Source organism: Cryptomeria japonica, chromosome 10 (genome assembly GCF_030272615.1).
Source record: "Cryptomeria japonica chromosome 10, Sugi_1.0, whole genome shotgun sequence".
In the NCBI taxonomy this organism is placed as follows: Eukaryota; Viridiplantae; Streptophyta; class Pinopsida; order Cupressales; family Cupressaceae; genus Cryptomeria; species Cryptomeria japonica.
The window spans coordinates 856981288-857006342 of NC_081414.1; the positions used below are offsets into that span (position 1 = coordinate 856981288).

At 39.2% G+C, this 25055-nt stretch overlaps 1 protein-coding gene across 5 annotated transcripts in view; it reads left to right on the plus strand.

Annotated features, from left to right (window-relative positions):
- The window catches only part of LOC131065177 (phosphate transporter PHO1 homolog 10), a 313132-nt gene that overhangs the window by 192333 nt on the left and 95744 nt on the right, over positions 1-25055 (plus strand). For 4 of the 5 annotated variants that reach the window (XM_057999616.2, XM_057999617.2, XM_057999618.2 and 1 more), the window contains one exon: positions 6181-6330. The exons of the other annotated variant lie outside the window; for it this stretch is intronic. In XM_057999616.2, coding sequence (XP_057855599.2) covers positions 6181-6330 — 150 coding nt within the window. The remainder of the gene's footprint in view (positions 1-6180; positions 6331-25055) is intronic. 5 annotated transcript variants of the gene reach the window in all.

Consider the following 25055-nt stretch of genomic DNA (forward strand, 5'->3'; position numbering starts at 1 on the left):
CACTTTGGAAGAGAAACCAGCCGAAGGTGGAGCTAGTGTGAGCGAAGGCAATCCTAATCCTAGAAATTCAGGTGAAGGTAACTTTCGATGTGGCAGTGAGGGCAATCTCCATCCAAGAGGTTCGAAGAGGAAAGAAAGATCAGAAAAGAAGGAATCTTCCAAGAGGAAGCAAGGAGCCAACCGAGATCGTTCATCCGGTACATCTTCTAGACCAGAGAAGAGGACACTTCAAGTAGAAGAATCCATGGAGTCGATGGTACAGAACGATAGGCAGGAAGAAGGACAGGCACCGCAAGGGTCACCAGATGGATCTCTCCAAGATTATGAGTTAGATGAAGATAGAGAAGGCAACGAAATAACATCTCCTCCCAGACAAGAAGAAATAGTACATAAGGAAATTCAAGTTCAAGAGACAAGATCGGTCATCCCAGATTGGTTGAAGGAAAGATTAACCAAGGTGATCGTGATAGAGGACGAGGACAATGTCATTGATTTAGAGAGCCTTGTTGGACGTTCTCACGAAGTAACAGAGAAGAGGAAGGCTACCAAGATGTCCAAGATGATTCGAGATGAGACTGGATCCAGAAAACTGCAGATAGCTACACCGGCAGTAGACAAATATGAAGGTGAGATCCTAGCAGAGGAATATGATATACAGACTTTTGAGCTAGGACCATCCACAGCAGAGCAGACGCTAGATGATGCCACCGATTCATTTGAGTCATTGAAAGACAAGCTTAGAGAAGAAATGGAGAAGAATAGAAAGCTTGAGAGAGAGGTCGGTGCATGGAGGACATATTTCAGTCATCTCAATGAACCTTTGGGACATCAGGATCCAGTTAGATCACCAGTACAAGCACTTCCACTTCAATCAATTAATGAGGCAGAAAGATTCAGGAATATGGTCCAGCGTACGAGTACTTGGATGGATAAATCTCATACAGTTGCCGTAGAATTTGTAACAAGGATGATGAAGATTATTCATCAAGCTATCCAGGTTCTTGAGAGAATCCACAATTTGATGATAACAGTAGCCGCATTCGCTCATACCAAAGATGTTATCATTCCTGTCTTGAAAGTAATTAGACACACATCAAGGAAGGTCTTAGCGTAGGAAAAGATCATGGATGGAGGACCTCACAGTTTACTTCAATGGTCAACCTTACTCCATATGAAGAGTGTTTTCTTTGAGGACATCAGTACTAGATGTAGCCAAGTTGAGGAGGTGATCAATCCGATCCAGGACAGAGTATTTGAGGTACTTCGTACCATTCTTGGCAGAAGGATCGAGGTCGAGACAGATGTGGATATGCAGGAATTAGAGGATAGAATCAAGGTCATCTTTTGTAAGGACACTAATGTTACAGACGAGCAATATGATCAGATGTTTGCCACCATGCTCCTGATTGAAAGAACAAAGGAAATTGAATCTTCATGGGACGCAGCTCTTCTAGATGCATTCGATCAGGTCATTCACTTGGAAGAAAGTATGAAGAATCTTCCCGAGATTCCAATTGCTGAGATCGAAGGAATCGTATCAAGATTCATTGCATATGCTAAAAAAGAAAATTGGAAAGGGAATAAGATTCTAGATGATAGGTTGTTATAGATGACATGGCATCTTAATTGTCATTGGTTTATGTCTCCTAGGTTTTTGTGCCAAAATTTAATATTTGGCTATGCATTTAATATTGTTCAGTAAAAAGGAGGCCATTTGTAACAAACCCTAATTAGGGTTTGGGTGTCATGATCTTGACCGTTGATCTACTTTTAATCTGGACCATACATTGTAATTGAGGATGCTATTTATACCCTCATTTTTCATTTCATTTGTAATAGAAGGGAACATGTAATAGAGAATAGAGATAGTGAAGAGAATAGAGAGATTAGAGTTTAGAAGCAATTTGTTTTTTTGTAGCAAGATTGAGTTTGAGGAAAGGAATTCAAGCAATTGTTGTACATGATGACTTTGAAATCAATGAAATATTGAAGTTATGGTGTTTTGTTGCAACTTTCTTGGTTATCTTCATGGTTGTTCAATTTACTTGACTCATGCTCAATCAAAGTAGTGTGTTAATTTGAACGACATAGTGTGAGACTTGATCTTTGGAAGGATTCGTAATCCAAACCACTAGCTTCTTGCTGATTGTAGGAACGCCTTGCGTGGTCGACTGGAGAATACCTGAATCACTTAAATTTCAATCATTATTGTATCTTGGATATGTACCTTCGTGGTAGTGTCTTTGATCATTGATGCATTGAAAATCATTTCGTTACCTTAGAAGATCGCATCAATTTCAATAGAGTTGTTATTTTATGGCAAAATTGAAGTTGGTTGAATCTTGCCAAATCTTGTCCACATGAAGTCATTTCTTAGGGTTAGATTAGATTAGACTTCTTTCAGAACCCTATCCTTTTGTTATTTTTTGAAAAAGCTTTTTAGTTTAGTAAAATTTCGAGACTTTCGGAGCGTAAGACCCCTTGAGGATATAGCAAATCACATCATACCACAAAGAGCTTGTCCACACGTAGAGACCCTACTAACCAGAACATTGGAGTCATCCTAACTGATCCTTCATGCGAATCTTCAGCAGTTAGAGACTTTTTTCAAGAGAGGATAAGATGCCTTTAGGTATTTTATTCTGTTTATGATGGTGTACAAAATACACTTCAACAGGTATCCATCCAGAAGCTAGTTTCTACACAGCGATCGTCCACCTCGCTTAGTTGTTGAAGCCAATCAAGTTTGTTGGTCTTATAATCCTGTATAGCAACATGGAACTTGTTGGCGCATGTTATGTCATCTTTAGTATATGGAGCTCCATCCTTCCTCATTTGGCTTTTCCAGAGCAACCTAGATTCGTCACACCCCATATTTGGTCTCCATTCACCAACTAACTTCTTCAGGAGATCTGTGCAATTATTCCCGGTACGAAGCAGGATTGCCTCACTATCCTCCTATCCTTCATTAATGAGGTCCATGATGTCACCTTTCAATACCATAACCCGAAATCAGCTCTCAAAGGTGCCGAAATCATGAGGTTCGAAGATCTGTTGCTCTGTTGGAATCAAGGAGTGAGTCCATAATAGTGCCTTCATGATGGAAAGTAGCTTATTAACTGATTTTCGTGTTGCCTCAATGTTGCTCCTGAGTGCCTTGACTATTTTGAAGGTCCTCTTTGCATCTAGCTCACAGTTTTAAACCGAATCGCTAATCACCCAGTTTCCTATCTTTGTTACATTCTCGATCCATTCCCTTTTCGTTTTAGCAGTGTCTCTCACACTTTCAAATTGAGCAGTTGTCTTTTATGCCAATGCCAAAGGGGAAACATAGGCCTCATTAGCATGCTGCAGCAACTTTAGTAGATGATCTATATAATTCTTGGCTTGCTGACCCCGAGCCTTATACATATATGTCTCTGTGGTCATTCTCTCCAGCTGGCTCGGTATTGTCTGCACGAAATCCTTGAACTCTTCCACTTCTTGTCCTTTTGTCACCTTTCCCATTGGGATGGACATGACATTGTAGTCGGCGAGTGTGATCTCCTCGACTGATTTGCCTTCTGGTGGGACAGCAATATGCACTATTCGGTTCTGTTGACGTTACTAAAATTGCATTGCTACGACTCTATCCGGCCAATGCAAAATAGAATTTACTCGCCGAGTATCCTATCCTCTCTTGTATAAGGAAGCCCTAATGCCGTTTTTAATTGATCAAAGGGGACAACCTCATGGTTCCAAATGTCAGTTCTTGATTGCGGGATAGCTCAACGGTCGATGTGTTTTGCGGGGAGCACAAGGGGCCTTACGTTTGCAACAAGTTGGTTTGTATCTGATTCTCGAATTGGGAAATAAAAGCAAAGGAGAAGGGTTTAGGAAACCTAAAATTAACAAGACTGGTATGCGGGTAGACGGATTCAACATAACCAATCCATTCTTGGCCAAAATAACTCACAACCTCGCAAGAACGATGCAATCTTCAAGGGGAGTTAGAAGATTTTTAGACTGCAGGTGCATGCCCAAACATCCAATTTTGGCACAGCTCAGACGGACAATCTGCAATTGAACTAAACACAATTTTAATGGCTACAACTAACCATACATAGGGATACACAATCAACATATCCTCAATGGTATGAGCTTGAATCCATTAAATACCTGCAGACCAAAAGGATCTATCTAATCTGCTGAAGGAAACCATGCAAACAGAATAAAACCAAGATGATAAACACCGAATCAATGTCCATTATATTGATTCTAGCTGCTATTACAAAAAAATTTGCAGTATTTCTATGCTACTCCTAATCTTAAAACTGTCAACTCTAGAAATCTAACTAGAATCTAACAATCTAACCCTACAAAATCTAACCCTAAAAAATCTTACCCTTTACAATGAGAGGCATCATGCCTTTTTTAGATTTTATAATTTGAATCGAGGGTCAGGATTGATTGCATCCAATAGCCCTGATCTGCCTTCTAGAAACCTGACAACTTTTACCCATGCCCATTCAATCCTCAGTTATCCACCCAACCACTATCTCAACTACCGACAACAATTTGGCTTCAATTTGGGTCTATCCGGTAGTTGGAAATAGCTGACTTATGTCCCCTAACTTTGAATTCATTAGGCAGGGCCCATAGGCAGTCTTTTACAATTAAACAATTCATTTTTTTAAATTGATTTTTTGGAATTTCTTCCAGCTGTGTATCTTTCTGAGAATGCACATTTTGTAGCATTTTGTGTGTTTTTTGTCTTCGGTCTGGTTGGTGGACTTCAACTTTGTGGTCTGGTGGCGCACCCCCCTGTGCTTCGTCTTGCGCTCTACACCATGTTCCTCATTCTTGCTTCCTAGCGTCGCTCACGATTGCATCTCCAATTTGCGTTTCAGGTTGTCGTCAATCTGCAAACAATGAATTTCACTTTGAATTAACCGTTTTTGAAAAATTAAATAAATTAATTTAACAAAAAAAATAAAAAGAAATCTTTAAATGCCCCTCTTCTCCAATATGAAGTTCGGTCTTTGCTCTTGATTCTCTCTCTTAGACGAAATTCGGGCCTTCTACATGTTTTGAGCGATTCCAACTTTCAAGTAAAATGTCTAACTTGCTTGGGTTTTCAGACCTTTTAGAAACTTTGAGAGACTACGTTTAAGTTCAAAATGCCTTCTTTTGCAAAGTTTGGGTGCTTGAGCCAAAATGAGAGATTTTAAGCTATGTTAAAAAAAACCCTCCTCTTGAATTTCGGACATTTCACCTAAAATGTGAGATCTCACTTTTGAAAACAAAGTGTCTTTATAAAATTTGGTCATTTTTGTTTAAATGTGCGATTTTATTCCATGGCCTATAGACACTCTCCTCAAACCTTGGGATTTTAGACTAGAAGTGCGAGACCTTTTGGATGTATTTTCACTTATAGTAAAACTCGACACTTTGTTGGAGGAATGCGACGTTGCTTTCTTCTTGAGTCTATCCAAGCACAGTCAAGACTTGACATTCGAAACCTTCAGGTCATCTCATTTGATCGAGTCCTACAACATATGAGATTTCCTTATTCAAGAGGATAGGATATACTTCGTATATTTTATTCTGCGTTGACAGAAGTGTAAACTTCCCCATCAATAGTAACTACTAGAATCAGGATAAAATCTATCATCACTCCTAACTGCAATTCTATTGCCCCTTCTAATAACCATAACTACATATGTTCCTTCACATTTTATTATAGATTTTGAAAATAAAATTGAATTGTAATAACCATATCATTGTACATATATAGCTAACTGCAATTTACATAACAAATCAACATCATCATCATTTCTAACTCTAACCATATTCACTAAATCACTAGAACACAGATGCAATATATCTCTTGTTTGCATTTTTGCCCTCCTACTGTTATCTCACTCTTCCCAAATTTAGGCCTTTCGTTCTCATGATCCCAAATCTTGTTCCCCCTTCCAAAACAATGTGGAACAGTGCTCCAAATTTGATAAATGCAATTGGGCTCTCATTGCTAGCACTCTCCACAAGTGTAATCCACTCTTCTGCTAACTTTTTCTATAAGAAGAAATCATACTGTTAGAATTTTTTTTGAATTCAAGTTAATATTAGTTTAAGTCAATTTAGTGTTTAGATGTTAAAATGCATTTAAGAATATTTACTATATCTAATGTGTTTCAGGTACAAGCGATAAGAGAATGCCAATATTTCTTCTGCTACTATATTTTGGGGGCATTCAAGAATAGAGATACTGAATTTGTCGACAACAATGTGTATGAAATCTTTTTCTATGTTGTAGCTGTAATTCCTTATTGGATTCGCTGCCTTCAGGTAATCTAATCATATTGTTTTATTTCCACATAGACATACATGTTCCAAGTCATTAGGTAACTGAAGCACCAAAAATTTGCATTCCTAGGGTCTATTTCTCGTGTCTTTTTGTTGAGTATTGCTTGATCATCCTTTCACTTAAAAAGAGTCCATTTGCTATTTTCAAGATTGTTGCAAGGGATAACTAACTGATAACCCAATACTAATAATTCTTAAATTAAAGCAAATATATCATGGCAGATAAGTATTGAGATCAACGAATTGCATCCAAGACATAATCATTAATACTTGCCAATTGTGTAATGTAATATCCTTGTTGACATGGCTAAAATCGGGGAATTGCGACTTCATCCGGCCAACGCAGAATAGAATGCTATGTATCCTATCCTCTCTTGAGATAAGGAAATCCCTAATGCTGTTTCAAATTGATCAATGGGGGATGACTTCAAGGTTTTGGTTTGCTACCCCTCTCCATGGCAGCCACATGTGGGTAAAGCTTGAATGCAGCCAGCCGTTGAGGATGCGGGTCCATTCTCGGCTTAGCAACATACCATATGCTCCTAGAATGTCCACTACCTGGATATCAATGTACATCTAGATGCGCGGATCGGCTGTCAGCTGCATATGGATATTATTTAATTTGCCCACCACATTTTCCTCAGATTTGTCCAATTGTGTCACTTTCTTGTTAGTCTCGGTGGGGGTTAGGCCTAAAGCAGTGTACACAGATAGGGGCATAACATTAGCTAAAGCTCCTGAATCTATGAGACAATTGTGTAGATTTTGCCGAAGATCCTAAGTGTCAGTAAGAAAGATGGGGGTTCCAACTTTTCCATGAACAGTTTGATAGTGGGTTCTATTGGGACTATATCATTGTTCATTATTGAATTATCTTGAGCTTTTCCCTTGCACGAACTTCAAAACCAGTTCCCAAGGACTGATGTGCTGAGGATTCCGCTTGTGCAACATAATTCATTGTTGCACCTCTAGGATTTGCTGGTCCTCTCTCTCTTACTTCATTGTTGGTTTTTGTAGGTTGCTTTGGTGGAGCTCTTTGCCCCGGGTTCTCATCGCCTCCTTTCGTCTGAATCGGTGATCCCTCCCTAAGGCTGCCCAAGACTGTATCTCTGACCTCAAAAACCTTCATTAGTTCAGCGAGGGACAAACTGATTTTAACCTTCCTGAATTCATATGCCACCAATTGGCCTAACTGATCTCTTGAATAGGTGTTTGATGGGCTAAGGTCTGACTGATCTCTTGAATCTGATTGGGCATTGCGGGTGGTCCCAATTGCAGCAATGGTCCCGCAATATTCTTGCCTAAACCCTTACTGATCTCCATGGCCTTAGCATACACCTTTGTTAATGTAGTCGATGCAGGTTGGGATTGTCGGACAAACATCGTTGTCAGATAATCCAGAGCTGATTAATAAATCTTCCTTGCCAAAGCATCACTCACCACATACGGATCTTGCAACTGGGTGAAGGCCTTGTGAAATCTGTTATTGAAAGAACTAATTGGTTCGTGGCCTTGTCTCTTCACTTCTACGAATTGTTTGTACAACTCGGTGGGAGTTGTGGGAATACCATATTTTCTTGTAAAAGTTGTCTTCAGCTTTTCCCAAGAATCAATAGACGATATTGGCAAGTGGATAAACCAGTAAAATGCGTCTTCTCCTAAGGAGTAACGGAAGAACCTACATGCAACGTCTACATACTCGATCCGTTTGTTACGCAACGCATCCTCAAATATTTTGATATGCTCTTATGCTGTCCTATTTAGATCATTTACATGAAAGATTGAACAGAACCTATCCGGACTTTTGGGCATATCATGGTAATTTGTGAAAACTATTGGGGATGGGTTGTCCACCAACTAGGTCGCACCATTTGGAGCAGGTTGATTTCACGTCGTTTGTGGCTGAATTAGTGGAATTAAAGGGGCAACCAGAGTAGTAACAATTGGGACTATGTAAACAATGCTTTCTAGGACAACGAATTGCTGTTTTGACGAATTGGGCTCACTGGGGTCTGCAACCCTGCGGTAATTTTTATGCCTATAGAACTGAAATCCAGCGAATCTTTCTCGTTCTGGGTTGGACTTCAGAACTCTTTCGAACCTCTTCAGAGAGAAGGATCCAATTTGTTCCATCTTGCCCTCCTTCTAGTGCCAATTTTGTTGACGTGGCTAAAATCGCGGATCTACGACTTCATCCGGCCAACGCAGAATAGAATGCTAAGTATCCTATCCTCTCTTGAGATAAGGAAATCCCTAATGCTGTTTTAAATTGATCAATGGGGGATGACTTCAAGGTTTCGGTTGTCAGGTCTTGACTGCAGGATAGCTCAACAGTTGATGTGTTTTGCTGGAAATACAAAGGGGACTTACGGTTAGACGGAATTGGTTTCGCATAGGTTCCCTAAAATCTTACAGTCTTATTTCATCTGATTTGCTGTTAACATGATGCTACTTCATCTTGACTTGCGGGTTTCTTTTTAAAAAAAGAGGGGAAAATGGGGGATAAGGATACAGAATAATAAGAACAGCTAGCTAACTTAACGAAGACAGTATATTCAAACACATAGACGGAAATCTTAAAATAACCAGAAATTACTTTGCTAGCTAACTAGCACAACTAGGTAAAAACCAGTGCAATCATCTAGGAACTTTGAATTTTCAAGCTGTTGAATACAAATGTTGGACTCTTACACCCATTCATTCAAATTTAACAACCGAACTTAGCATAAAATTGGGCTTAGACTAACCATGCAGAGGGAATAATAATCAATTATTTCCTAATGGCGTGAACCAAGATTTACATCAAATACATGTATAAACAAGTTGTCTGAAAAGTAAATACAGTTGCAAAAATTTAAAAGAGGTGGAAACTGTCTGAAAAGTAAATACAGTTGCAGAAATTGAAAAGAGGTGGAGAAGAGGACCATGCACTCACAGTAAAAAAGACACAGCTTTAATATCCATTAAAATCTGTATATATTTTGCTAGAGTTTTTGCAACAATCTTTAACTTTCTGCCTGAAATAAAGGAGAAACTAACTCCTTTATATAGAGTTCTCAAAATGGATGGATGGCCATGATTAAACTTAAACAAGTGGGCCAGATTCATCCCCTAAATAAAGCTGCCCATACCCATAAATGGGAAGCAAAATATCAACACCAACCATAAAGTAAACAATAACTACCAAACATAAAGCTGCTCCAAAAAGTGCACTTTCACGGAGCTTGAAATTTACAATAACTTTGGCAATTGGGAAAGAAACTTTATGTTTGAAAAAGTTCACTTAAATTTTAAAAGAAACATATATTTTTAGAAAAGCACTTTTTCCTTCCCCTTGATGGACTTTTTCTCCACAAATTCGTCCTCTTCATGTAGGTAACCTTCCCAAATGTTCCGGTGTGCTGCACGTTCCTCCCAAACGTACTCTTGGATTTTTATACAAATGGGAAACAATTCCTCATTAGGGGGAAAAAGAGGATTGCGCATTTTGAACTTTGTTCCTTCAAGATTAGAGTCGACTATCCCTAGTCGCTCGCACTAATCCGATTGCTGATCTTCGAAGCACAATATATCTGAATGCAGCTTGCTAATGCACCCTATGTCCTCCACAGAGTATCCAGTTTTATTGAGCCTCAACCTGACGTCCCATTGTGAAAATACATCCGAATCCTTCATGGTATCCGTCCAGCCAATGACCAATGCCTTATGAACATCTTCTCCGCCATTTTTAATATGGGATAGGTCCATGTCACATTCCTCCTGAATCCTCTTAACAGTATCCGCTATGTCCATCTTCATGCAAACAATCCAGTACCACTCCTTCAAAGTATTGATATCATGGAGATTTAGGATAGACTGGATTGTTGGAATCCGAGCGTGTGTCCAGAAAAGAGCCCTCATGAGTGGTTGAGCTAAGGCAACCACCTCCTGGATTTTGGCGTACTCCTTTTGCACCTCCAACATTTTGATCCGTGCTGCTTGTATTCCGATTGCTACTTCGAATACATCACTAATAATCTTATTTCCTTAAATTTTAATGTTGTGGACCCATTCCCTGACGACCATGGTAGTGTCACGCACTCCTTCAAATTCAATTGTAGTCTTTTGTGTCAGTGCCAATGGGGGACCATGGGATTCAGAGGCGTGCTACAGTGGTTTCAACAGGTGATCAATGTACCCTTTGGCTTGCTTAGCACGAGCTCGGTACATATCTCTCTCAGCGGTCATTTCGTCGAGTTGTCTGAGCATATTCTGCATGGCATCTCTGTATTTTTCCCTTTCTTGCTCTTTGGTGGCTTCAACTGACTCACTACCTCTCTGTAATTGATCGGGCATAGAAGGAACGGATGTAGTATCCAATCCCTTACTCATGGCTGAGTTCTCTCCTACCTCGCTGAACAACTACCGGGTATCCTCTTGTAATGGTTGCTCTTTAGTTTTGTTGGGTTCTTGAGTCTCATCCCCTTTCTGTTCTCGCTCAATAGTGGTGTCATCCTTGTTGTCGCTATTCATTTTCAACTCATGCCTACTTTCCTGCGTGAGCTCATGCTTACTAGTTCCCTGTTAAGGTACAATCTCTCCCTCTTCAACGTGATTCCCAAGTTCATCAGAGCCAACGACCCTTACCTCTCCTTCTTGCTCATTTTGTGTTTGAGGATTATTTGCCTCAAATGCAGCAAGATCACTTTGTGAAGGTGGAGCGGGTATGTAGTCAAGTTCAACCACATCATCCTCTGAACTGGGGTTCGTGGATGATGAAGTAACCTCTGGCCTCCTGATGGGGATTTTTTCTCTCCTTGTTCTTTTCGATGTTCGAGTCTCTCTATTGGCCCTTGCTTTCTTTCTCTTCTTTTCAGGTTTCTCAACCTCTTCCTTTGGTGCGCTTGAGGTTCCTTCATCCTCTAAAGACTGGGAATCGAGACTACCCCCATTAGATTGTATGTGAATTGGGTCCCTTCATGGGCCAGTCTCTCAATTTGTTGGGATAACCAGTAATCGGTGTACCTTCTTGGATCTTCCATAACCGCCTCAAAATCTGTGATTGGGTCCTAATCCAATCAATGCCTGGCAAGAGGTTCTTGACTCCTTCAAATTCCCAAACTTGAAAGCAATTTCCATAGTCTGTCACTTGATCTGGGACCTAGCGGTACTCATAAAGCCGCATTTGTTGAACACTCAACCTAGAATATTCACGCCGACGGACCTCAAAGTCATCAGAACAGTTGCTCCAATAGTCCTCTATCAACGCCTTGGCCCTGTAGTGCTTGCCGTAGGCTCTTTTTGCCAAATTGTCATGATCAAAGCATTTCCTATGGAAATGTTCTTGTAAGCCATAGGATGCCAATTCAGCAAATGACTCTTCAGCTTGCACCGAATTTTTGAAGTGCGCATCAAGAGTACCCAAAATCATGGGGAAGGTGAACCCGGATTGCTTCTTATCTCTGAGTAGACTTCTTGTTGGGTGTGCTTGACTTTCTACCTCCATGAGGACTATTTTATTTGATGGATAGCGCAAAAGGCGGAATGGTGTTCCCTCAAAGCCTGCTATTCTGATGTAAGTGAACCTGGGAAACTGGATGAACCACGCACCGTATCTCCAAATCAGAGTGATAGCCTACTCTGAGAGCCTTATATGCAATCCTCCTTGCATTAATCTAACCAGGCGCATTGTAAAGGCATCACTAACACGCTCATACTGACCAATTGCATATGCGATGTTATTCTTTTATCTTTGGGCAATGTCATAATAATGCAGCTGAGGGTAGCATTCATACACCTTCACCTGATTCGGCCTATTCCCGATCTCACCTTTCTTAATTAACCCCACCAGCGGCTGGTGTCAAGCAAACATGTAGACCAAGTAGGAAGTCATGGCAAAGTACCTTTTTTCTTCAAGCTCAACGAGTTGTGCATGGATATTGTCGCTGATGCTCAGTGAAGTAGAACATCCATTCCTCAAAAAGATTAGATTGAGGAAGTCCCATGACCCAGTTGAGTAAGGTAACCATATCACCGTACTCGTTGTGAAAATCGCTTCTGGGGGTCTTTTTACTGATTCTAATGCTTGGGGGTCTTCTTTCTTTGTACCATTCTTTGTTTATCAATGTTTTGCACTTAGCAGGTGTAATGTCCCCTACTTGATCTATTTCAATATATTAAAATTGATTGATATTCTTCAATTAGTTATTATCAAGTGCTTATCTATTTTCCTTATTAAATGATTAATCTCATTATTCATAGTTCTTAATATAGATATCAGACCTTGCTACTACTTCAGTTTTAAAGGGAGAAGGGTTTACGTATGTTACCAAAGCGCTTAGAGACCAACTACAATAGGTTCCCTCAAAGTTTACAGATCCAAGCCCTTACCTATCTTGGGTCTATACCCTCAAGGCTTATGGGTCGCTGATCCCCACCCTATCTTGGGACTTAACCTATTGCTTGGATTTAGACTGCCCCTCTTTGGAACATCTCATTCCCTCTTCTTAAATACGGACAGTAATAACATGATTTAGACTAAGTATAAATATTTCTTATGTAGTATGAATATATATGTGAAATAATGTATGACTGTCATACATATTGCAGTCCATATTAAAATTACTATCAATTCCACATAAGAACAATATTGAGCTTCATATATTAAGCATAATTATTAAACACATTCCATGCATACCACCAAGAACAAAGATATTACTGCCTGTAACTTAATAGCAGTTCTGATCTGATCTGATCCATGGTGATGTTACTGGATGCTTTGATTCCTTTTTCTTTATATCTCTCAATGTGAGGGAGAGGTCATACCTCTCCATCATGTATGCCCTTTGGCAAGAGACACACCCTTTCACCATTAACACCCTTTGAAAGTGTGCAACTCTTCATTATTTCTGCCCTTTGAAAGGGACACAACCTTTCACAATCAGACCTGCACTTCTTATTTAAATCAGATCTGCACTTCTGATTTCCAATTTATCCCCCTCCCAAATGAGGTTCTCTTCTCCCTTTTATATCTTATTGTTGAGGGAGTCACAACTTTTCCTTCCATGTCTTTTAACCATTTATTAACTTAATTAAATTTTAATTAATTATATTTAATTATATTCTTTATATTATAATTTAATTTTTAATATTTTAATTTCATTATTATTATTTATTATTAAATTCTATTTCAAAGTGGGGACATTACAGCAGGATTCATGTCATAAGCGACCTGCACCTCATCAATAGTTGTAGAAATGGGATTACTTGGAAATGGGATATCAAATGCTTCCCCAAGGGCTTAAGGCGTGAAGTCAGCTAGTACCATCCTCTCTAGCACCACTAATTTGGTTTTCGGCTGATAATGTTTAGCAGCCTCAATCACTAATTCATAATTCTGCACTGCCGGAGGGAAACCAGTTGCTTGAGCAATACCACTCTCTATCATCCATCTAGGCTTGCCATAGGCATATGGAGAGTACACCCTGTTCCTGAAATCCTGGATATCTATATGGCCCAGGTTCGTGTCTCCTATGTTCTCCCATACACTCTGAACCTTCAACTCCCTAACTCCTCCCCCTTGGTACTGGTATTCATTTTTTCGACCTTGTGGGGAATGTCAGCTTTGGAAATTTGAGACGTTCTAGGTGTGCTAGGTGCCTTTGAGGACTCAGCCGCCGATTTAGGCATCTATCCTGCGCAACCAAACACAGATTATGAGACGAGATAAGGCAACAAAATAGGTTAGCCAAAACAGAGGACAACATTAGCGTTAAAATTGACGAGCAACGAGGAAATCGGAATTTGAACATATTGCTAAAAGCATGACGTTTCAATAAATAAAGCCTGATCATCAGGAAACTAGATGTAATTTGAAGCTGAAAGTCAGGTTGGTTTTGCTTAACCATTGCTGCTTGGAACGGGCTTCAAAATGTTACTTTTGATCGATAATGGCAAAAAGTTGGAAACGTTCAGGTTTGCGACTCAGTGTTTGAATGTTTTGACAATTGCTGATCTTTTCAAAAATGTACTTGGAAAAGAGTTTTGTGTTTCAGTTTAGACTTGAATTTTCCAAAATTTCTCTAAGTTTGAAATTCCAATCTAAAGGCTGATTTCCCTAGTTGGTTGTTGTTACATGTTATGCTCATATTTTCTTAAATCATAACCCACAAAGTTTTCACTCTTTCACCTACATTCTAACCCTAGTCCAACTATCATGACCATTTTGCACAATTTTAATGACTTAAAGGAGCAATCCGAACTTACCTGGTGAAAAAGCCTTGCCCAATGTAGAATGATTTTCGACCAAATGCTGATGTTTGCGCGATTTTGGAAACTCTGGACGCTTTGGTAAATAAAGGGTTAACCCCACGATCTCTTCGAACCTCGGCTTGGAAAAGGCGTTTGCGGATTTGACCCCCTCCGCTCTGCAATCCAAATACTCTATCTTGCAAAAACCTCGGGCCCTAAGGGGATTTTCTGGAGAACTCGCGCGACTATGGAGATTTCGGCCAAGAATGACTCTCTGTAAATTTCGTAGCTAAAATGCCCCCTCTTACTTTTGCGATTTCGGACTTAAGAGGGATTTCGCAAACTTACGAAAACGTCTTTTCTCTTTTTGACGCGATTTTGGAACTTTTTGGTGCAAGAGACTATTGTGCATTGCACACGCTCCCTGTCGTCGACAGAGTCCCCTTTTTTTTTGGTCTTTTTGCCTTCACCCTGTTGAGTTTTGCGCAGGGTGTCTCGCGTCTTTTTTTGAGCGTGCCCATAATCAATCCAAAGGATGATGATGTCATGAGCGTAAGCTTGGGAGTCCGCAGGGTGAGTTTAACGTTTGGGCATTAAAATTTCAAAAGATCGCTTAAGCTGGTAAAATGCTAAGTCTGAAGCTTCAAAATGTGTTTTTTTTTTAAGCTTGCAAAATCCCCCAAATATGATGAAGCGTCTAAAGGTCGCTAAAGGACCCAAAGTGCCGATTTTCGCCAAAAGGAGATTGGAAAGAGGAAAAATGTTAGAATTGTCGAAACTTTTCAAAATGCTCTAAAAATCCCGAAATTTGCACTAAGGAGGAGAAATGTTAAAATTAAAAAAAAAAAAAACTTTGCAAAAAGTCTAAAAATCTCGAAATTCGCCAACAATGGGTAAATTGCAAAAGTTTTTTAAAAGGCTTGCAAACTGGCTAAAATCGCCGAAGTTCGGCAACTAAGGCATAAAGTGTTAAATGTCCAAGTTTGAAAAACTACCCAAGACCCCTGAAATTCGCGATATGGAAAAGGAAAAATCGCGAAGTGTTGTAAGTTCGCAAAAACCACCTAAGCTCCGAAATTCGCTACAAGGGCGTAAAAGTCAAAGTTTAGAAAGTTTGCAAAATATGTGAAATCGCCGATTTTCGCCAACCAAGGGAGAATTGCGAAATATTTTAAAAGGTTTTCAAAAGATCCTATTTCGCCGAAGTTCAGCATAAAAGGGCAGAATTGCAAGGAATTTATAAAGTTTACAAACCATGTCAAAATCTTGAAGTTTGGAAATTGCGGAAATATGAAGTTTGCATCAAGTGAAAATTGCCGAGGTTTTCATCCTAGGGAAATTGTGAAGTTTGTAAAGTTTGCAAAGGGACGTTAAATCCCGAAGCTCACGACATAGGGGGAAATCACAAATTTTTGAAAGTTTGCAGACTCAACTTAATCGCCAAAGTTTGGAAAAACCATCCAAAACCCGAAATCGCGACCTGAGGGTAAATCACGCCATAGTTAAAACCTTGCAAAAAGGTCTTAAAACCCGAAGTTCGTAGCCTGAGGCTAAATCACGAAGAGGTTAAATAGTTTGTAGAGAGAGTTACAACCCCAAGCTCGACGCCTTTTGAAAATCGCAATATTAAACTTTGCAGAAGGCATAAAAATCTCGAAGTTTGGCAATATCGCGCAATGTATGAAGGTTTTTTTTCAGAATGCCATAAACCCCATTTTCAACGGCATAGAAAACGTAGAGTTTGAAGGTTTATTTGTTGAAGGAGAGCAAATCGCCTAAAGCTTGACGCCATAGAGGAATCGCTGAAGTTAACAGTTTGAAAACCATCCAAACCCCCGAGGTTTGTAGCATTTGAAAATCGCAAAGTATAAGAGCTCGCAGCGGTTGAAAACGCCGAATTCTAATCACGGTAAATCGCTAATTCTAAGTCTTCAAAAATGACATTCTTCTCCCAAACTTAGGCGTAAAACAAGAAATAGGGAGTTAACCGTTAGAATTTGAAATTGCAGAAACCCTCCCATTACACAAAAAATTGCGAGCTGTGCATTTGTCTTTTCAAAAAGCATAGGGCATAAGAGGGGCACATTTTCAAATTTCAAAGGAAATCAATCCTGCAGGCCGGATTTGTGCGGATTGACACCATATTTTGCCAGGTAAGCTTGCTTTGCCTCCCTTGGAATCGTTTAAAATATATGCAGAAATGGTTAGATGTGTTTATGCAAAATTGATTAAATGATTGAGTCTTTAGACCGCATCTTTTCCCATTTGAAAGGCATCAGGCAATGCAGTTAAAATCAGAGTTTGTCCCAAAAGTTAACCAGGAATGCAATTTTCAGACATAGGGAATCTCAAACCTCATCCATTTTTTGAAATTTGATCTTAAATGACTAAGTGCAAATTTAGCAGTCAAAATCGCCTAAGTCCTTGAACCACAGCCGAATAGTAAATTTTTTAATCAAAGAGCTTAATAATGTTCATGTCCAAATTAATCAAGCTCTTTCGCTGAAGTATCATGCTTTCCTCAAATTCGGTTTTCCATTGATCCTTGTGTGCTAACATATCCTTTTTATCTAACCCGTTTTGTTTCCTTCATCTTGTCTCGTAATCCGCATCCGGTTGTGCAGGATAGATGCCTAAATCTGCGGTAGAGTCCTCAAAGACACCTGGCGCAGCCGAAATGTCCCAAGTTTCTAAATCAAATATCGCTCGCAGAGGTGAAAAGATGAAATACCAGTATCAGAGAGAACGATTGAGGGAATCAAAGGCCCAAAGCATATTGGAAAACGTAGGTGATACTGACTTGGGCCACATCAACATTCAAGACTTCAGAGACAGAGTATTCTCCCCTAACGCCTATGGCAAGCCGAGGCGAATGATGGAAAGTGGTATCGCCCAGGCAGCAGGATTTCCCCTGTCAGTGCAGAATTATGAGCTGGTAGTAGAGGCTGCCCGACATTATCAACCAAACACCAGATTGGTAGTCCTTGAGAATATGGTCCTGGCTGACTTCACTCCTGAGGCCATTGGCGACGCATTTGACATCCCCTTCCCAGACAACCCCATAGCAACAACTATAGATGAAGCGCAAGTGGCATATGATATGAACCCTGCCAAGTGCAGGACATTAATAAATGAGGAGTGGTATAAGGAGAGAAGACCTCCAAGCATCAGAATTGGGAAAAAGACCCCCAAAAGCGACTTTCATAATGAGCATGGAGATATGGTCACCTTGCTCAGCCGGGTTATGGGACTCCCCCAATCTAACTTTATTGAGGAGTGGATGTTCTATTTTACAGTGTAGGTCTTCGCTGGGAAATCCAAGTTCGACTGGGCCTAGATCATAAGTGACAATATCCATACCCAGTTGGTCGAACTTGAAGAGGAAAAGTACTTCACCATGACATCCTATCTAGTCTATATGTTCACCCGACACCAACCACTGCCAGGGTTGATCAAAAAAGGTGAAATTGGGAACGAGCCCAATCAGGTAAAGGTGTACGATTGCTATCCGCAATTACATTATCATGACATAGCTCAGAGGGAAAAGAACACCCTTGCTTATGCAATTGGTCAGTATGAGCGTGTCAATGACGCCTTCACAATGCGCCTAGTCAGGCTGATGCAAGGGGGATTACACATAAGGCTCTCTGAGTAAGCCACCATTTTGGTACAAAGGTATGGCACTTGGTTCATTCAGTTCCCAAGGTTTTCCTATATCCGAATTGCTGGCTATGAAGGCACTCCTTTCCGACTTCCACGATATCCAACCGACAAAATAGTTCTTCTAGAAGTTGCAAGGCAGGCACGTCCTGCGAACAGTTTACTCAGAGACAAGAAGCAGTCTGGATTCGCCTTCCCTATGATTTTAGGTAACCTTGATGTCCATTTAAAGAATCCAGCATAGGTCAGCGAGTCACTTGTTGAGTTAGCCTCTTATGGCCTACAAGAATATTTCCCAAGGAAATGTTTTGATCATTACAATTTGGCGAAGAGAGCCTACGGCAAGCGCTACAGAGAAAAGGAATCAATTGAAGACTATTGGAAGAATTGTTCTGATGACTATGAGGTTTGACGACGCGAATATTCAAGGTTAAGTGTGCAGCAAATGCGACGTTATGAATACTGTCGGGTCCCGGATCAGGTAACGGATTCTGGAAATTGCTTACAAGTTTGGGAGTTTGAGACAGTAAGACATCTCTTGCCAGGCATCGATTGGTCACAGGATCCAATCACTGATTTTGAGGCAGTTATGGCAGCCTCGGGAAGGTACACCGATCAGTGGTTACACCAATAGATTGAACGGCTAAATCATGAAGGAGTCCAGTTCACCTACCATATGATGGGTAGTCTTGATTCTCTGTCCTCTGAGGATGAGGGAAACTCAAGCGCACCAAAGGAAGAGGTTGAAAAGCCCGAAAAAAGGAAGAAACCCAAAGCCAGCAGAGGGACTCGGACATCTAAAAGGACAAGAAGGGAGAAGATCCCTATTAGGAGACCCGAGGTCACTTCATCATCAAAAGGCCCCAGTTCCGATGATGATGTAATTGAACTTGATTACATACCTGCTCCGCCTTCCCAGAGCGATGTTGATGCATTCGGAGTTGATGATCCTCCGGCACAAGACAGGCTGAATACAGAAGTGAGGGTCATTGAGTCTGGTGAACCTAGGAATGAAGTTGAGGAAGGAGAAATTTCGTCTAATCAAGGGGTTGATGTGCATGAACTCACCCAAGGGAGTCGCCACGAATTGCAACTGCATGGTACCGGCAAAGATGACACCACTGTTGAAGGAGAGAAAAGGGTAGACGAAAACCACGAGCCTGATAGAACTGAGGAACAACCATCACATGGAGTTACCAGACAATTGCTCAGTGAAGTAGGAGAGAATTCAGCTGCAAAAAAAGGACTTGACACCTCCTCTACTCCTATAACAGACTAGTTATAGATATGCAATGAACCAGCTAAAAGTATTAAAGAGCAGAGTGGGAATCTGACCATAGCATCCGAGCAGACCCTACCTCAAGATTGGTTAGTTGCTCGAGCTCAACGATTGGCAGCCACCAAGCCACCTATCGACTTAGAGGACATTTTCTCTCGCATAGGGGAAACAAAGTCCTAAGGGAAGAAAAAGCCTAAAGCCTATTCCTGAATAACTAAGGATGAACAAAGGAACTGTACCATCCATATTGCCACCCTGCCTGTCGATAAGCCAGCAGATCAAATTACACTGGCCGATTATAGCATTACAACCGTCCCAATAGGACGAGCCACCAAAGAACAGGAAAGGGAGGAGTTCAAGGACTCCGTGCAGAATATGCTTAGGCAACTCGAAGAGATAACTACTGAGAAAAACATGTATCAAATTCGTGTTGAGCAGGCTAAGGGGTACGTTGTTCACTTGCTGAGACCATTGCATAATGCCCCCGAATCTCATGTTCCCCCATCAGCATTGGCACCAAGGACAACCACAAAGTTTGAAGGAGTACGGGACACCCCCAAGGCCATCAAAGAATGGATTCGAAGCATCAAGGAAAGAGGAGAGCAAATTTTCAAGGATCTACGCGAAATGGCCCTCCATAGGGAATCCACTATTATCAAAATGTGTAAGCTAAGGAAGAAATGCTATAACACTCATGAGGCGATTGTCAGGGCTTTTCCCCTCATTAGGGCCCTATTTTGGACCTGCTCTCAAATCCCCACCATTGATATTATCCTAAATCCTTATAATGTCAATACCTTCAATGAATGGTATTGGACTCTCAGTATGAAAAACGACATGAAGGATAATATCAACTAAATGCAAGATAAGTGTAAAGGACCTTGGTGAAGGGATTCTCAAATCAATGGTTCTCGGTTGGAAAAATAGTATGGAAGATAATGAGGTGCAACCACAGTGGGAGGACAGGCTTAAACCCAGTGTCACCTACTCCATGGAGGATCTAGATTTTGCTGTTGGGCTGCAAGCGGACATATCATGCTTTGAAAATCACAAGTCATACTGGAGGGAAGAGCTGGAGAATTTAGATAGCCTCCTGCAGGGTATTCATTACAAAATGTTTAATCCTCCTATGCTGCCGACAATCGAACTATTCAAGTTATGTTTAAGATTTCAGGACTATGTTCCGGTAGAGCGTGTAGTTGATCGGAATATCTAGGGAGAGTACCTGCGCAACGAGGTCAAATTTATCACAAAGGAGTCTACTGCAGGAAAGGAAAAAGTGCCTTCATAAAATGCATATTTCTTTTAAAAATCTAAAAAGGCACTTTTGGCCATAAAGTTCATATTTGACTGCCAAGTCAGCTGTAAATTTTGAGCTCCGTGCATGTGCACTTTTTGAGCTGTTATTGATGGTTATTAATTACCTTTTTTAGGTAGTTATTGTTCCTCTTTAGGTGGTTGTTGATATTTACCTCCTATTTATGGGCATGGATATTATTTTGTACAGATGAATCTGGGCCACTTGTTTTGTTTAAATCTTGGCCATTCATCTATTTTTGGAACTCTATTTAAAGGGACTGGTTTTCCCTTATTTTTGTAAGAAGTTTAAGATTGTTGCTGAAGCTCTGGCGAAATTTATGCAGGATTAATGGAGGTTGTTTCATTTCTTTGTGAGTGCATGGTCTCCTTCTTCACCATTTAATTATTCTGTTACGTCTTTCATTTTCAGATAGCATTTTTTTAGGATAAACATTTGATAGAAGCCTTGGTGTTCATACCATTTAGGACTGACTGATTGTCATTCCCCTTGCATGGTTAGTCTGAACCCACTTATATGCTCAGTTCGGTTATTAAATAGCATGAAAATTTAGTTCTCCTTGAAGATCGCACTAGATTTTTTTAGAGCATTGTGCTTAAATAGTTGATAATGTTAAATCTGGTTATTTGGAGGTTTCTATTTGTTTTCCTGAACATGTTATCTTAGTTAATTAATTAGATTTTCTATATCTCTTTCCCCCTTTCCTCTTTTTCCCTTTTTTTTAACCAAGAAGAAACCACAGTCCAGGTGAGTTAGTATCAATCCAACTAAAATCAACCGATACAAGACTGTTAAACTTTAGGAAACCCACTCGAAAGTTGTTATCTAACCTTAAGTGCCCTTTGTGTTACCAACAAAACACATCAAACCACTAAGTTATCCTGTAGTCAAGACCTGACAACCGAAACATTGAGGTAATCCCCATTGATCAAATAAAAAACAGCACTAGGGATTTCCTTATTTCAAGAGAGGATAGGATTCTTAGTATTCTATTCTGCGTTGGCCAGATGGAACCGTAGCGATGCGATTTCAGACACATCAACAGAGACCATTTTGAAAATTTTACAGAGTGAATTTCATTTATAAAAACGCCCTTTTCCACCTCACTGGCATTTTCGGCCTAAAAAGGTTTTTTGCAAAGTTTACGTTAAATTTCAGCAAAAAGGGAAACTCTTGATATTTCGGCCTAAAAGGCCTTTTGCAAAGTTAAAAAGTTAAATGCCTCTTTCTTACTCCTTTGGGTTTTTGGCCTAAAAGGCCATTTTGCAATGTTTAAAGAATAACACCTAGAAGGAGACTTATAACATTTCGGCCAAAAGGGCCTATTTTGCAAGTTATAAATGATTGACATTTTTGCCTTCTTAGCCGATTTTGCAAACTGGGGGACTTAGATGATTTTCAAATTTACATCTCCTTTTGCAATTCGGGCAACTTAGCCGAAATAGTCTCCTTTGTGAGAATTTTGAACATTAAATTACAAGACTTTCTGACATTTTCTCCTTTGCATTCACCTTCGCCTTGCAATTTTAATTAAAAATGCCCTATCTCTTCATATGGTTCATGATTCATCTTTCTCTTCACGAACAGGATCATGCTTGACATTTGACACAAACTCCTCAGGACTAAGGAAGTGGGTGGGCTTACTCTCCTGCAGGATCATCTCCTCACATTTCTAACTGCTGCATCTCCCTTGCGAATCAAATCAAAAGTTTCCCACACCGGGGGTGAGACAGAAATCAAAAAGAGGGGACCCTGTTGGCGACGGGGAGTGTGTGCAAAGCACAACAATCCCCTGCTTATATAGGACTAGAAATGCAAGGAATATTGTCAAACAATTGGCTGACAACTTGTTCTGGTTTTCTGTTCGTCTAACCTGTGTGTTATGTGGTCTAGACAGCTAGTATAACTTGCGTGTTATGCAGTTTTTACTTGACATATGACTCATAAAAAACTTCAGACTTATTTAAGAGCATTAACTTGTATTATTCCTTGTTAATATAGGTGTGAAAATGATGGAATCCAACTCAAGAAATAATGTCAAACACTTCACATACAAACACTCAGTTTGCTGGTTTGAGTTTTAGTCTCATATAATATTGTTTGGTGATAGCATCAAAATTAACTACAAATGATCCCCGTGATGTCTAGGCTTGAAGTATAATGCATGAATAACTTCTATTTAACCCTTCCAGTGCATATACATGACTTTCAAAGGTGAAATGTATAGTTACAGCCAACAGACATAAAGACAAACACTTGGCATGCATACTATTATCATTAGAGACATACAATAAAAAATGATTTGCAACTTATTTTTTCTTTATTGTATGCACTCATCAAATACAATGGAACATAAAGATGCCTTGACTAATCATAATTCAATTGCATAGATAGGTCTGATTGGTCTGATTAAAGACATCTGCAACAACAATTTTCCCTTTGGCTGATATACCATCAATGCACTACAAATACATAAAAAGAACCAGGTAGGGGATCGCCCAATGCTGAAAGTGAAGAAGCAAGCAATACCCAATACAAATGCCCAGATATTGTAACGGTCAAACTTAGGAAAGCCTTCAAAACATGCTGGAAATGATGGTCTAGTCTGAGGAAAATGATTGGGTAAATACCCAGAACGATTTGCCCCTTCTATCAAATGCTGGGAAACCCGGGGACGCGTCCCCTAGCTGAAAACCCCCGTCCCAGTCCCGGGGACGTTTCGGGGACTTGGGGACGGCTAGGGGACGTCCCCCCCCCGTCCCCAATTTGCCAGATTTTTTAGGGGACGTCCCCGAAATGGGGGGACGGCTGCCCTAGCTGTGGGGGACGTCCGTACGTCCCGGGGACGGCTGGGGACGGCTAGACGTCCCCCACATCTAGGGCTAGGGAATTTTTAATTTTTTTAAATTTTTCTAATATGTCCCTCTATCAATTCAATTTTTTCAAACTAGTTATAAAAAATTAATAATTAATAAATTTAAAATTATTGAAAATATAAGTTATAACTATTATTTTAATATTTTTCAAACATTGACCCTCTATATTGAAAAATTAAAAAATTAAAAAAACGACTATTAATTAATAATTTTTAATTTTAATTTTTTTTCATTATTAAATTTGAATAGTTATAAAATCAAAATACAACTATCTATATTAAATTATTAATTATTAAATAAAATTAAATTAAATTATTAAAATAATAAAATTAAAATATTAAAATAATCAAAATATTAATAATTAATAAATAATAAATTAAATTAAATTATTAAAATTAAATAAAATAATAAAATAATAAATAATAAATTGTTAAATTAATAATTTAATTGTTAAAAACTTAAATGTTAATGGTTTTGAATTTTTAATTTTTATATCTATGTTTCATTTTATCGTTTCATAATTCATGAATCATAGCAAACATTAAAAAAATTAAAATTAATAAATTTTAAATTTTAAAATTATAAATAGAAAATAAAATTATAAAAATAATAAAATATTCATAATTTATTAATTTAATTAATTTATAAATTTAATAATTTAATTCATAAGTCTTAAAAGACTTATTAGTTATTACTCTTATAATCTTATTATATCATTAATTCATTATAGTATTATATGGATACCATACGATATATGATTATATCGTATGATATAATCACATACGATAAAATCATATATCGTATGTGCTTATATCATACGATATTCATATAACCTATATGATATATCGTGCGGACTTTAAGGCAGGCATGATTCCGCAGCAAAAAACGAAAACGCAGGGAGGAAAAAATTGCAGTTGATCAATTTTTAATTTTTTTGTTTGGAAGGCAAATCTGAAATCTGAGATAACCATCGCCTAGGGTTAAGGAGGGTGCTGCAAATTGGCAACGTCTGGCAACTGGCAAGGTATGCAATTTTTTTTTAAGGGTTTTACTTTTAGTTTTAACTTTTAACTTTATTATTTTAAATTTATTATTTTTATTTATTATTTTTATTTATAGTTTTAAATTTGAAGTGCCCCTAAATCTGAAATGACCACGAACAGAAGTCTGATTTATACTTTAAATGACTGGAAATTCAAATTTATGAATACCACATCACATGTTGTAATGTCCCACCCCTGATTTTTGTTGTTGAAAAGAATATGTTTGCAATGTTTTTTCAACGAGAAGAGTTTGCTGTTGTACTTTCAGGTTTGCTGTTTGTTAGCTTCAGGTTTGCATTCAT